Source organism: Daucus carota, chromosome 3 (assembly GCF_001625215.2).
Source record: "Daucus carota subsp. sativus chromosome 3, DH1 v3.0, whole genome shotgun sequence".
NCBI classification, from domain to species: Eukaryota; Viridiplantae; Streptophyta; class Magnoliopsida; order Apiales; family Apiaceae; genus Daucus; species Daucus carota.
Genome location: NC_030383.2, coordinates 3,256,645 through 3,270,448, shown reverse-complemented (window position 1 = coordinate 3,270,448; position 13,804 = coordinate 3,256,645). Strand labels below are relative to the sequence as shown.

At 42.7% G+C, this 13,804-nt stretch overlaps 1 protein-coding gene across 1 annotated transcript; it reads right to left on the bottom strand.

Moving 5' to 3' along the window:
• Nucleotides 1-4,927: 4,927 nt before the first annotated feature.
• On the bottom strand, nt 4,928-11,847 carry LOC108210538 (uncharacterized). The gene has a single exon (XM_017381866.2). It carries the CDS (start codon nt 10,772-10,774, stop codon nt 5,030-5,032), a length of 5,745 nt encoding a protein of 1,914 aa, XP_017237355.1. The 5' UTR covers nt 10,775-11,847; the 3' UTR covers nt 4,928-5,029.
• Between the last annotated feature and the right edge of the window lie 1,957 nt (nt 11,848-13,804).

The following is a 13,804-nucleotide window of genomic DNA, read 5'->3' as shown; positions in this document are numbered from 1 at the left end:
TTTTGACGGGCGTATGCTGCCTAACCTGGCTTTTTGTAATTTCCCTTTATTTATAATCTAAGTGCTATTTCCTGCTTTTGTCCATTATGTCTCCTGTCTCAACTATTTTATTATTTCGGAGTTGTTCTCTTGTGTTATGCTTTCAATAGTATCCATTGCCCCCCAGTAGAAAGGAAAGTTTGGGAGATCCGCTGTGGGGAAACTCAACGGGTGGACGAAACTATCTTTTCTACTTTATGTTATACATTGTTAATTTTAGTTCTATGTTTTTGGTACCCCATGTGGGTCCTGCCTGTAAGTTGCGTATTGAGGAAGGACGCTATATTGGTTCTCTCTTGTGGGACCCATGGGATGGTATCACCTGTTGTGATGATGTTATTCAATATACATAATTTAAACTGACACGAGTACCAATTTTTCTTTCCCGTGTGGACATTTAGTGTGACACCATTGTGAAAAATTATAAATAATAAAAACGATTTGTATACTGAAATAAAATAATTTGAATGCCAACTTATTCTTGATTTTTTGTTGCTTATGTGACTGGGGTGGGACAGTGTGATTTTACGAAAAAGAGTGCCGACTGCTAAAAATTTTGGGGAAAATAAACCTCGCGAGGGTTGATGGAAACTGAAACGTTGGAAGTTGTTTGGGTGTTTTTCTGTTTATTAATCTAAAGAAAGTTTTGTTTCTCCAGTGTACTTCACTCTTTGGAAACGCTAGGTATCCCTCTCCCCTCTTTTCTTTGTCTTGTATCTTTTCACGACTCTTGTGTATTCTGTGTGGCGTGGCGTGTGGGGATCATAATCAAGAACCATTCTACTACTTTGTGGTGTAAGTATTTCTTGTCTTTGCTCTTTGTCTTAAGATAAGCTATTGGGTTACTACCCTCTCCCCTTCGGTATCACTACCGTTGAGAGCCCCTTTTGTTGTGTGTTGTGTATGTATTGTATTACTTGTGATAAGTGATTCGTGTGATGTGTGTGTATGTTTGATGTGTGTGTATGTTTGAGACAAAGTTCGACACTCTAAATTTACTTTCATTACGTCGTTAGGTTTATGCCTTTGGAATGTTGGTCTTTTATGTCGATGCTCCTGCCTTTATGTGTGACTTAATATCTTCATGATCTTTTGTGATACTCTATACTCTGTGGTTTTGGTTGGGTGGTTGTATCCGATTATTTTGGTAATGTGTTCGTCTTATATACGTGCGTATGTTTCGTTTTGAGGGTTCTTAGATGGCTGAAGGTGCTGAGTTCTCCCGTGGTGAGGGTAGGTCTAATATCCGAACCGTGGCGAGTCTCTTGAATGGTGATGGGTCTTGGGCGGATTCTCCTCGTTTCCAAGTTCCAGAAAATGTGCAAATGGATAAGGAGGAGCTATTTCGCAGTTATCATGATTACTATCGAGAACATCATGTTGACCCGCCGACTTTTGATGCGGAAGAGTTGTCTGCGCGTTTTAAGGGTTATGAAAGCTTGCAGTATCCTAGTAGTTTCAATGTAGTTGAGCACGGGGGTAAAATTTCTAGAGCTTTTCAGATTGGAGGTGATTACGAGTGGAGGGCTCCGCATGCAGATGAACGGCTGTATAGTCGCCCTCCCGATGGATTTATTGCAATTCCCATTTCCCATTTTAAGGCTGGTTTGCGGACTCGTCCGCATCGGTTTTTTATCGCCTTGTTTAAACAAGAGTTTAGATGTTCTCCTGCTCAGTTTTCTCCTAATGCAATTCGATTGATTCTTTGGTTCATCGCCGCGTGTCATCGTCAGAAAAAACAACCCACTTTCAAAGCTTTCTTTTCTATTTTTTATGTGAAGAGCTCCCGCAAGGACCCTTTTTATGAGTTGGTACAATACTCACGCAATACGCGGTTAGGGGCCGCTGTTGGAGGTTTTCACCCAGTGAACAAACCTAAATGTATGAAGAATTGGTGGCATGAATTTATCATGTTACGCGGTGGAGAATGGTCCTACATGCCTGGCTTCACTACTGATTGTACTGTGACTTATAAGATTCCTCCTGAACTGCATACTCATGAGATTTTAGCTGGATTGCGCAATCTGGTTCATACTTTCGAAGTCCCTTTGAATGTCTCCGTCTTTTATGAGGTTGCTAGTCTTAAAGAACATAATTGTGAGTGGATCTGCATATCTGCGATATCTTGCTTATTCTCTTTTATCTTGTAGGTTGTGCTCACAATTATATGTATATGGCGTCTAGTTATACGTACTAATATATGTTAGTAATATGTGAATTTCAACTATTTGTGGCTGAATGTGTATTTTGCTATTAAGTATCACGTGTTGGTTGTATCATGCAGTATACCCCCCGCGTTCGATGGACGATGCGGAGCTCAATTGGAACTTGGATACTGTGTCTCTTGGCAGTTTTATGTCGAACTATGCTCCGGTTCCTGAACACCTACGGAGAAGGCGGGGAATTACCACCGGGAGTGCGAACGTGGGAGGAGAAAGAGTTGCGGAAGAATCAGACCAGGGTATAGATGATGCAACTGAGAAAGAGGTTAGATCACCCGTCCCCGATGCTGAGTCAGATTCAGATCCTGAGGATAGTGTTCCTTTGAATAAGAGAAAATTGACAACTAAGGCGGACACATCTGCTGTGACCCCAAAGCGGGTTAGGCGACGTTTAGTCAAAGCGCATGTTGGACCCGTCTTCGCTGACGTGTCGGGTGTGGAACCCGAGACAAGTACATTAAACATACCTGTAAGTCTATATATATATATATAGCTGGCCTTGTACTTCCTAATGTAACTCTTATTTTTGCTCCTACCTTGCTTATTGGTGTCTCACTCGTTTTGTTTCGTATTCTTATCTAAACCCATTGACGCTCTGTTGTTTATTTTTGTAGGTTGAAGAAGTCCCCCTTGATGTTTTTGAGTTGGGGAGTGCTATTAGTAACTTATCTGGGGACTTTTTTATGGGTCTGTCTGGCGATGTAGATCCGACTAAAGATCTACCTCCTGTTGTCAGTGTGGATGGTATTGTTACTGGAGTTGATGAAAACCTTGGGGTCGTAGATCGTCCTGAGGAGGAAAGGACAAGGGTTGTTGCTGATGATGGGGAAAAGACGGTTGTAGGCATTATGGGGGAGAAACTTAAAGGCCGACAATGTAATGTGGGTGCTCCGTTGGATGTAGTAGATGAATCTATGCCTCCTCCTTCGCGTGGTGCCCCAGAAAAAGGGGAAAAAGGGGGTAATTCATCGAGCCGTGTTGGATCGGCGTCCGGAGTTGCGCGATCTCGTCCAAAAAAATTAGTTCCTGCCCGTCAGCTTGGGTTATTGAATCGTGGTGACGTGCGTCGATCGCAGCAAATTGTATATTCCAGCTCTTCGGATGATGAAGTTGAGGAAAATCCTGAGACGGGTGAGAAACGGAAACGAGTTGGGTTTTTGTTCAAAACTGCCCCGCGGTCTATGATGTCAAATATTTTAACTGATGATGATAAGTGGAAACTTGAAGGATGTAGTTTTCAGCGTCGGGCCAAACGTGCTGACCGTGTAGCTGGGATGGTATATTTGTTTGGACTCTAATTCACTTTTTTGTGTAAGATTTGTGTTTTCTATTTTGTGATATTTGTGCCTTGTCGCAGGTGGTGGCAGAGATCTCAGGTCTCACTGATTCATTGCTAGCGGAACGTACGCGAAGCTTGCGACTGATGCAGCGAAAGCGGGGTTTAGAGCTGGATGTGGTGCAAACGAAAGAAAATGCCCGCGCTGAGATTATTGCTGAAAGGACAAAATGGGAAAAAAGGGTTTCTGAACTAGAGACTCAATTATCTGAACGTGAGGAGATGCTGCGGGTTGTGCAGGAGTCGGTCGTGGCTATTGAAACAAAAGAGAGAGAAGCTGTGGGTAAATTTCGTGAGCAACTTGAATTGAATTCGAGTTTAGAAGTCAAACTGGAGGAAAGTGCTGGATCGTTGATGGGTGTGGAAAAAACTTTAGCTGAGATGCAGAAACAGAACGATGATTTGCGAGCTACTTTGGATTCTTTGCCGTCGAGGGACGTTATTATTTCCGAGTTCCTCTCTAGTGATGTGCATGAGAAAGAGCTGAGTGAAGCCCGAGCTGCCGGGGTTATTTCGTATAAAGCGAGTGAGGAATTTGGTCGTGAGATGGATCTGCTTGCTGAAAATGCTGTGAAGACCTACAAAGAAAGTGCTGACTATGCTGCATCGATTAAGGAGCTGAAAAGTGTTTGGGCCTCTGAGTATTCTAAAAGCATCGCTTTTCGCCAAGCAGTGGGAATGGAAGCGGGTAAAATGTCTAAACATGTAGTTGAATGTTGTCGTGAGTTTTTGAAGGATGATCTCCGTCGTCCTGGCCATGAATTCGGTGACTTCTTCATGTCTTTTGTCCAACAACGTCTTCGCAGTGAAACGGGTGCGTCATCTTTGGGCTCTGTGTGCAAATCATCGACCTAGGTGCAGGGACGACGGATTTTGTGTCTTGTTGTTTTTGACATATGTTTGACTAAGGGTATAATCGTCTTTTTCGGAACGCTTATTTTTAAACCCTATCGCCCTTATGCTCTTTTTGTGAATTGGCGGATTTTCTGTTGTTGAACTTTTATCATTGCCGTACTATTTTGGGATGTATGTATTCATTATTTTAAAGGGATATGTATGCTGCTCTTTTGATGTTTGTCTGAATTTAGATTGTGACAACTCAATCTACGTATTCTGCTTTTGAAATCCTAAAAGTATTTATGCATGTGTTTGATGTGCTGTTTGAGATAATTTGATAGGAATAGGCGATGTGTAGTATTAGCATGTGAGAGGCGTTGTGGTCCTCTATTTAGCATATGTATGAGTTTTGTTGTGCGGGTTCTGTCCCCCGCTATGTGATGAGTTTGAGTTTGTTGTATATGTGTTTGTGGGACCATATGCCTCGAAGATCTTTTTCATATTGCAAAAGGTGGCCACTTCATTAAGTCAGATAAACTACATTACAACGTTTATCGTTGATATTGCGAGCAAAATATATCGTCCCTTTGTCGTCTTAAGAATAAAATTTGCGTAACTTATCACCATGCCATGTGTTGTTCACTTCTGATCCGTCCAACCTTTCTAGCTTGTATGAGCCTGGGCGAAGTACGTCTTTGACCCTGTAAGGGCCTTCCCACTTAGGCATTAACTTCCCTGTGTTACGTGGGTCCGAAGCTTCTGTTGCCCGAAGAACCAAATCCCCTGCTCCGAAAGTGCGAATGCGGGTCTTCTTTGCAAAATGTTCCTTGGTTCTTTCTTTGTATTTGGCCATTCTTTCGACAGCGGATTCCCGAGCCTCGTCTACCAGGTCTAGGTTGGTGTGTAATCCTTGAGTATTACTCTCTTCATCGAACTGCAACAGGCGATGTGATGGTGATCCGATTTCCACCGGGAGTAACGCTTCTGTTCCATAAGATAATTTGAACGGGGTTTCCTGTGTGCTACTTCTTGCTGTAGTCCTGTAGGACCAAAGGACACTAGACAACTCTTCTGGCCACTTCTTTTTCAACCCTTGCAGTCTCTTCTCTAAACCTCGCACGATAATCCTATTAGTCACCTCGACTTGTCCATTGCTCTGTGGGTGACACACTGATGCTTTGCGGTGTTTGATTCCTAGATCGGACAGGTACTTGGTGAATTTTTTGCCGACGAATTGAGTCCCATTGTCAGACACCAAAATAACTGGAATTCCGAATCTTGTGACGATATGTTCCTTCACGAATTTGATTGCATCTTCCTGGGTGATATTTCTCAGTGTTTTCGCCTCTACCCACTTAGTCATATAGTCGATGCCTACCATTACATATTGCACCTCATTTTTTGCCTTTGGAAACGGACCCATGATATCGATTCCCCACATGGCAAACGGTATCGGGGAAAGAATGGATGACGGCATCGTTGGTGGTTGGCGGGGAATATTTGCAAATTTTTGACAATTTTCACATTTCTTTGCAAAGTTTTTACAATCAGTTGCCATTGTGGGCCAGAAATATCCTTGCCGGAGGATTTTATGGGCCAACGCTTTTCCCCCCATGTGATCCCCGCAAATTCCTTCATGTACCTCCCTCATGCAATAATCAGCTTCGTCTCTGTCGATGCATTTTAAGACTGGTGCGTCAAAGCTTTTTTTGTATAGACAATTGTTTTCCAAGAAGTAACGAGCAGCTTGTCTGCGGATCTTTGCAGCGGCGTTTGCTTCAGCGGGCAAAATATTTTCTTTCAAATAATCGATGACGGGCGTCATCCAGGAAGCGTCTCCACTTTGTATTTCCATAATCTGGTGCCCTTCGCTTGTCGGTGTTGTCAACAGCTCAAAATAGACAGCTGCATCCAGCTCATCTTTCTCTGAATCCGCTAGCTTAGATAATACATCTGCCATTGAGTTATCCGCTCGATCGATTTGATGGATATCATATTTGAGGAATGCCTCCAACAGACTGCGGGATATGACATTGTATCGCAGTAAAGTTGGATCATTAACATCGTACTCTCCACTTAATTGCCGGACCACTACTTGTGAGTCGCTGAAAATCTGTAACTCCTGTGCTAACAGACTTGCTGCTAACTTAAGGCCAGCGATTAATGCCTCATACTCTGCTTGATTGTTTGTGGCATTGAACGAGAACTTGATTGCTTGCAGGACTTGGAATCCTTCCGGGCTGATCAAGACAACTCCTGCTCCACTGCGGGCTTTGGTAGATGAGCCGTCTACGAACAACTTCCACTGCTTGCTCCGCAGCTCTTCTTCCTCCTGAACCGGCGTATTTTCTTCCTGCAACACCTCCTCCTTGGATTCTGAGAATGAACATTCTGTTATAAAGTCCACTAGGGCTTGTGCCTTAATCGCTTTCCGGGGAGAAAAGTTGATGGCGAATTGGCTCAGTTCTACAGCCCAGTTTATGAGGCGTCCGGACATGTCTGATTTATTCAAAAGTTTCTTCAAAGGTTGATCAGTTACGACGGTTATATCCCGTCCTTGAAAGTAGTGCCGTAACTTCCTACTAGTCATCACCAATGCAAACGCTGTTTTTTGGATGGGCGGGTACCTTGTCTCGGCCTCTTTAAGTATTTGGCTGACATAGTAGATAGGCTGTTGCCCGTTATCTGTCTCTTTTACTAGGACGGCTCCAACTGCGTTATCAGATGCAGACAAGTAAACAGATAGATCTTCTGACGGGGATGCTGTGGTTAGTAACGGTGGTGATGCGAGGAATTTTTTGAGGTCATCAAATGCCTTCTGACATTCTTCGCTCCAGCGGAAGGTTTTAGTTGATGCAGCCCCTTTTAAGGTGGCGAAGAATGGTAGACATCGATCCGCCAAGCGCGGAATAAATCTTCTGAGTGCTGCCAAGCAGCCTGTTAACCTCTGGATTTCCTTAGTATTGCTGGGTGGTTTCATGTCAGTGATAGCCTTGATCTTTTCTGGGTTAGCTTCAATCCCTCGGACACTCACCAAATATCCCAGAAACTTGCCGGCCCCTAATGCGAACGTGCATTTGCTGGGGTTGAGTTTCATATTACTTGCTCTGAGCTTATCAAAACACTCCTGTAGATCCTTCAAGTGCACCTCTTTTTCCATGGATTTGACTATCATATCATCAACATAAACTTCCATATTCCTTCCCAACTGATCCGCGAATACTTTGTTCATCATGCGTTGGTACGTGGCACCCGCATTAATAAGCCCAAACGGCATGACTTTGTAACAGTAAACCCCCCTGTGCGTGATGAAAGATGTTTTCTCTCTATCTTGTGGGGACAGTTTGATCTGATTATACCCTGAGAACGCGTCCATGAAGCTGAGCATTAAGTGTCCCGCTGTGGCGTCGATCAATTGATCGATAGTGGGTAACGGGTACGGGTCTTTAGGGCATGCGGCGTTTAGATCTGTGTAATCCACACACACCCTCCATTTACCATTAGCTTTTTTGACTAACACTACATTGGCCACCCAGTTCGGGTACGTGACCTCACATATAAGATCTGCATCCAACATTTTGTCTATTTCTTCATCGATTGCCCGTTGTCTCTCTGGGGAAAAATTTCTCCGTTTCTGGATCTTGGGTTTCGCTGCGGGATGTACATTTAGCTTATGCATGGCTATCGATTCGTTAATCCCTGGCATTTCCTCGGACGTCCATGCAAATACATCCGCATAGTCTCTGAGTAATTTTGTCAATCCTTCCTTTAGTACCGCATCGAGCCCAGCCCCTATGTTGATGATTTTTTCTTTATTGCCTGGAATTAATTCTATCCCTTCTGTAGCCGTCGCTGCCGCTGTCACTCCTGTGTCATCCCGTTGTATGCAACTTTTCAATAATGAGTTCACCCTCTGATCTTCTCCGTCCGCATCTGGTGGTATCGCACTTTCTAACACCTGTATCTCCTTTTTCTTCACTTGCCTATCTGTTTCCGTGCTCTGTTGATTCTGCTCAACCTTTCTTTTGTGTGGTTTGTGTGTCTGCCAATTTTTTGAGTCTGTCTGTGCCAACGCCATGTTCGATCCATAACATGCCCTGGCAGCCGCCGTGTCTCCTTTGATCTCTCCCATGCCCCCTGGAATTGGGAATTTTAATTTCAAATGGGTGATGGATGTTATCGCCCGCAATGCTATTTGAGAAGGCCGTCCCAATATCATATTATATGCTGACGGGGTATTAACCACGTACAGTTTGACCTCCTTTACCACAGATTTAGGGGATGTTCCAAATACGACGGGTACCCTCACCGTCCCCATAACGGGGATAGTATTGTATCCGAGTCCATATAGAGGGGCTCCTTGGGGGCATGCTTGAAGTTCGTAACCTTGCAACTTCATCCTTTCCCAGCAATGAGCGAACATCACGTCTACCGAGGACCCGTTATCGACCAATACTTTCTTGACAATATTATTCTGAATTTCTATGCTGACTACCAACGCCTCATTATGATCTGGGTTCACTCCTTCGAAGTCGTTATCAGCAAAAGAAACAACATTATTTGTGCTCGGCCCGCTATCAATCAAATAGACTTCCCCTTCCACTGCCCGCGGTGGTGTTTGACTCCCCCCAAAAACCACGTTAATAATATTTTTTCCCTTATCGATCGAGGAAGTGCCCGCCGTGCTCGAGTTTGTCCCCTGATATTCCTGGTTGACGATTTGTCTAGGTAGGTACTGGTTGATATGCCCCTGTCGGAGCAGTCTCTCGAGGAAATATTTCAGGGATTTACAACTTTCCGTAGAGTGTCCGTGAGTTTCGTGGTAACCGCAATGTTCGGACGAATTTCTCTTTTCAGGGGTTGTCCACATCGGGGGTGGTGGCGAGAAAAAAGGTTTATTGCGTATCTCCTTGAGTATGTCCTCACGCGGCATACTGAACACCGTAAAGGTGGGCTCCGGGCGCCTATCTTCCCGACTGGGCGGTCCCGGAGGGGGTAAGGCTAGACGGGTCTTGTCAATCACGGGCATCGTGGTTTTTTCTAAAGTGCTTGTCAGATTTCCCCTTGCGGACTGTTCGGGATATCTTGGTGCGGGCTCTTGCGTCCGCTGGTATGTGATCCTTTCCTGCTGAAAATGATGTTGAGTTTGGGCGGGAGGCGCCCTTGTTTGTTTGAGTACTCTCATTGCTTCCCCCTCTGTGATGAACCGTGATGCTAACTGATATGCTTTAGATAAAGTGTCCGGCTTCTGGTTCATCAATTCACAGATGTATTTCTCGCACTCAAATGGGTTCAATCCTCTTCTCAAATGTATCAACGCTTCCGTTTCATTTACCACTTCTACTTTATCTACTGCTTGTTTGAAACGTTTCAAGTAGCTTTCTAAATCTTCATGATCCCCCTGGCGGACGGATTCCAAATAGACAGTATGGACCTCATGTGGTTTGTTCGCCCGGAATCTTACTAAGAACAATTTTTTGAAGTCCGCCCAAGAATCGATCGTTCGAGGCGGTATTCTATTAAACCATCGTTGTGCATTTCCCTTGAGGCTGGTAGCAAAGAAACGGCAACTAGTCAAATCCGTGTATTCGTAGAACTTGCTCAACTGATCGAATTGGTTAAGGTGATCCTCAGGATCGCCTTCCCCGCTGTAAGCATCGATGTTCGGGTGTTTGAGATGCCTCTGTTTCTTTTCTCTTTCCAGCTTCTTGGTGAAAGGGGAACTACCCTCCAAAGTGTTAACTTCTCCTTCGACCCTCTTCTTCAGATCATCGATAGTTTTCAACAGATCATCTCTTGTGGCTGTCGTAGTCCCTTTCTTAGGTCTCTCCCTCTCTTCCCTATTTCGTTTCTTGTTTTCATGTTTAGTTTCGAGGTATTCCTCCTCTAATCTTTTCCTTTCCTCTTCTTTCTTCTCCTCTTCACGGCGTTCCTGGTAGTGTCTCCATGTTTCATCTCTATGGTGGTCTCCCCCATGCCGGGTGTGGGATGAAGCTCGCGACGATCCCAGTCGAGAAAATATGGATCTATCGCTACTTTCCTCCCGGTTGTTGCTTTTTGTTGACGTATGTCTTTCGCTCCTGTATGACTCCCCTCTTTCTTGATGCTTCCTCTGAGCTTTCAAATCCGCCACCGTTTCTCTGAGATCTTTAGCTTGTCGGCGTGTCAAGCCTGTCAAGGTGATTTGCTTTGAATGATCACTTCCCCTTGTTTCAGCCTCGCTTCCCTCGGCTTCTCCATTATTTCCAGGTTGAGCGGATCTTGTTCTCTCGTTCTTCGGCTTCTCGTGGTCATGTCCTCTTTTGGTGCGTGATTCTTTTGGCGCTTCAGTAGTGACCATGCTGCAGATCTTTCAGTTCGGGGAGGAATTTCCTTCTACCACCCCCTTCCTGGCGCGCCAAATGATAAGTCTCAGAATACCTAACTTCCCTAGCTGGTGTATGGGGATTGTAGATTGTGTGTTCCTGCAAAACAATGCCTAGCCGGGGGTTTGGGCCGTTAAGCACCTCCGGTGTGATAATCAGTTTTCTGGGTTTATAACATAATAATTTCTTTACTTTGGAATGGCTTACCCTTCTTCTGCTCCTGGCTGGTATTTATAGTTCCTTTCTTTAGATGATTAACACGTGCACGCTCTCGTGCCCCCCGGGCTGAGACAGCGGGGACAAGGGTAAAAGTGTCCTTCGACCCGACCTGTCCGTGGCGCTTTGTTTAATTAGCTGAGATGTTAACACGTGGAGGCCTATTGGTGTGTTCCCTATCATCATCCAACATAGTAGAGCTTGCATTAGAAATTAACTTTCAAAAACTTCAAAAGTATTGGTACATTTAATTTATCTGAACACGTATACGATCTGATCACTTGAAGACAGAGCAAGCCAGATTTAAAAAGAAAGAAAGAAAAGAAATTCTGAATTTGTAATCATATTCAAGCTTAAAAGCGAAGATCATAGCCGCTTATATAATTAAAAGTCAGTAAAAAATCAACAAGAGCGGATCTAAATTGAGAGAAAAGAATGAATATTAATACAGACAGATGGTGTACAAGCATACACAAAATTACATAGAGCTTGACATATCAATATCGAATAATGGTCTCGAAACAATGAACTCCATCCAACTCTGGCGCAAATCTAGTACTTGTTGTCTTGCTCCTTTTCTGCTGCACTTGTTGATTTTCCGACATCTTTTTACCGATAAATTTATCTGCAGAATTATCTAGAAACGACGAAGAAGTCTGGCTTTCTTTAGTCGACACAACAGGCCAAGAAAACCCAACTTTCTGGGCAAATGATTCTGCAAAGAGAGCATCAAATGAACTGAACATTGACATTACCATCCTGCTGCCTTTGTAAAACTATGTTATTTTTCCTTCGGATTTTGAAGATTTGAATGAGATAGTAGATTGTGTTGTGTAATGATTTGAGAGTAAGGGCCTTGGGACTTTTTTATATACACGAGGAAAGGAAATTTCTAGGAGTTGACATATGTAGTTCAAAGTTGGACTTAGGCGTGTGGGGTTTGGCACTTGAATCATCAAAGACTGCCGGTCCAATCCGCGTAGACCGTCTGCACCGAAGTTTTTTTTCTAAAAAATAATTCCTTTGAGCAGGCTTAGGCTTATATACTTGCAGTAGTTCAACCGTACCCTTCAATTATATATATTTTAATGAAAATATTATAATATTATTAAATTTTGTTTAAAGAAAAAAAATTAAAATAAGTATTAGAACTACATTTTATAGAAATATTAAAATATGTGTCGAACCGCGATTTAGTGAAAAAAATATATAGATTTTTTTCCTAAGAATCTGCCGACTAGCTCCATAGCCAACACAGGTAGGTAAATCGGACTAACGCCCGGGAGCTGATGAGGTTCGAACCCGTGACCCTTTGGATCGCTCCGTTTCCACCAGGACTGATTTAGTGAAAAAAATATATATAAATAAATGATACGGAGGGCGTACACATCTTCCGGTAACCAAACGAGAATCGAGTGTGAAGAACTGGAAGTGACCAACCGCTGATGACTTTTGAACAAATTCATGAGAAACAACCAAGAGAAAAATACATGTGAAGCTCACTTTCGAACTGAGTTTATAGTCAGGCCACTTGATACAAAGTAAGAAATCAGTTGCGGATTCTAAGGTCGCGCATCAGATCGTCTGTATATTAATAGAGCTTCGCTGATGTAAACCTTAACGAGTATCAACCTTATATGACACTTAAAAATATATAGTTGGATATCATTATTTCTCTAGACACGTACTAAGGATCCTTACATTTTTATTTTTTTTTGAAACAAAGGTGTTAATCTAATAATAAAAGGTCATACGGCATCTACACCAATGATCGAGTTGAACAAACAGTAAATTGCAATCGCCTGTTCTCACAAAGAGACAGTTAAACGATATTTTGAAGAAAATGTATGTACAAATACAAGTACCCACTTCATGCATTCTCGTTGAATTACTGGTACCCTCTTCATCATGCCCCGATAGAGCTATCGTTTGAGCTATCGACCAGAACTGCGATTCCATACAAACTTTCATCACCAAATCAAACCCCGCTTACAATTAAGAAGCGAAAAACAAAGCTCTCACCAGGGAGTGAAAACAACCTTAGATGAAACCACAGAAACAAGAGGAATCCGACTGAAAATCCACCCACTTGAAATAGAGGAGAAATCCAGCGAAATCTCCGATGGTTTTAGATCTAAGAATCCCCTGAGAATAGATCTGGAGCAGAACCACAAAAACAAGAAAAATCGGACTGCAACTCACCCGCTTGGAAGAGAGATAACGAAATCTCCGATGGCTCTGGATCTAAATTTCTCGAGAAGAAGTATTATTCAAAAACTAAGAATAAAATAAAGTAGTTAACTGATTCGGGGCTTTCCACCGGTGAAAACCGATGGAAGCCCCAGGCGGCTACGACAATAGAAAGGCTAGAGAGAATTAGGGTTTTTTTGGAAGAAAGGAGTGACTTTTAACAATCGAACTTAATAATTACTAAGGATCCTTACACGATACTTTTACAAAATATAATTAAATACAATAATTCGTTCAGTCAAATATCTCTACTAGAGAAAGATTTAAACCCTATTTGTTATCATATTAAAATACTACTATATTATTTTTTAATATAGCCGACTATCATAAGCAAGGTTTAACAAATTTTATATTACAGAAATATTTAATATCATTTCAATCTATCGATTTTGGGAAGATCATTCAATACATTCTAATAATTTCAAAGTAATTATATTAAGAAAATACGAATCTCGTATACACTACAACGTAACGCTACAGAGAACATATATTTTCCAATCCGATCTCCAAATATAAAATAAAATATTGTTTACATTTTG

Excerpts from the sequence above, each read along its gene's own strand:
- LOC108210538 (XM_017381866.2), bottom strand. The coding sequence starts at position 10,774 with ATGGTCACTACTGAAGCGCCAAAAGAATCACGCACCAAAAGAGGACAT.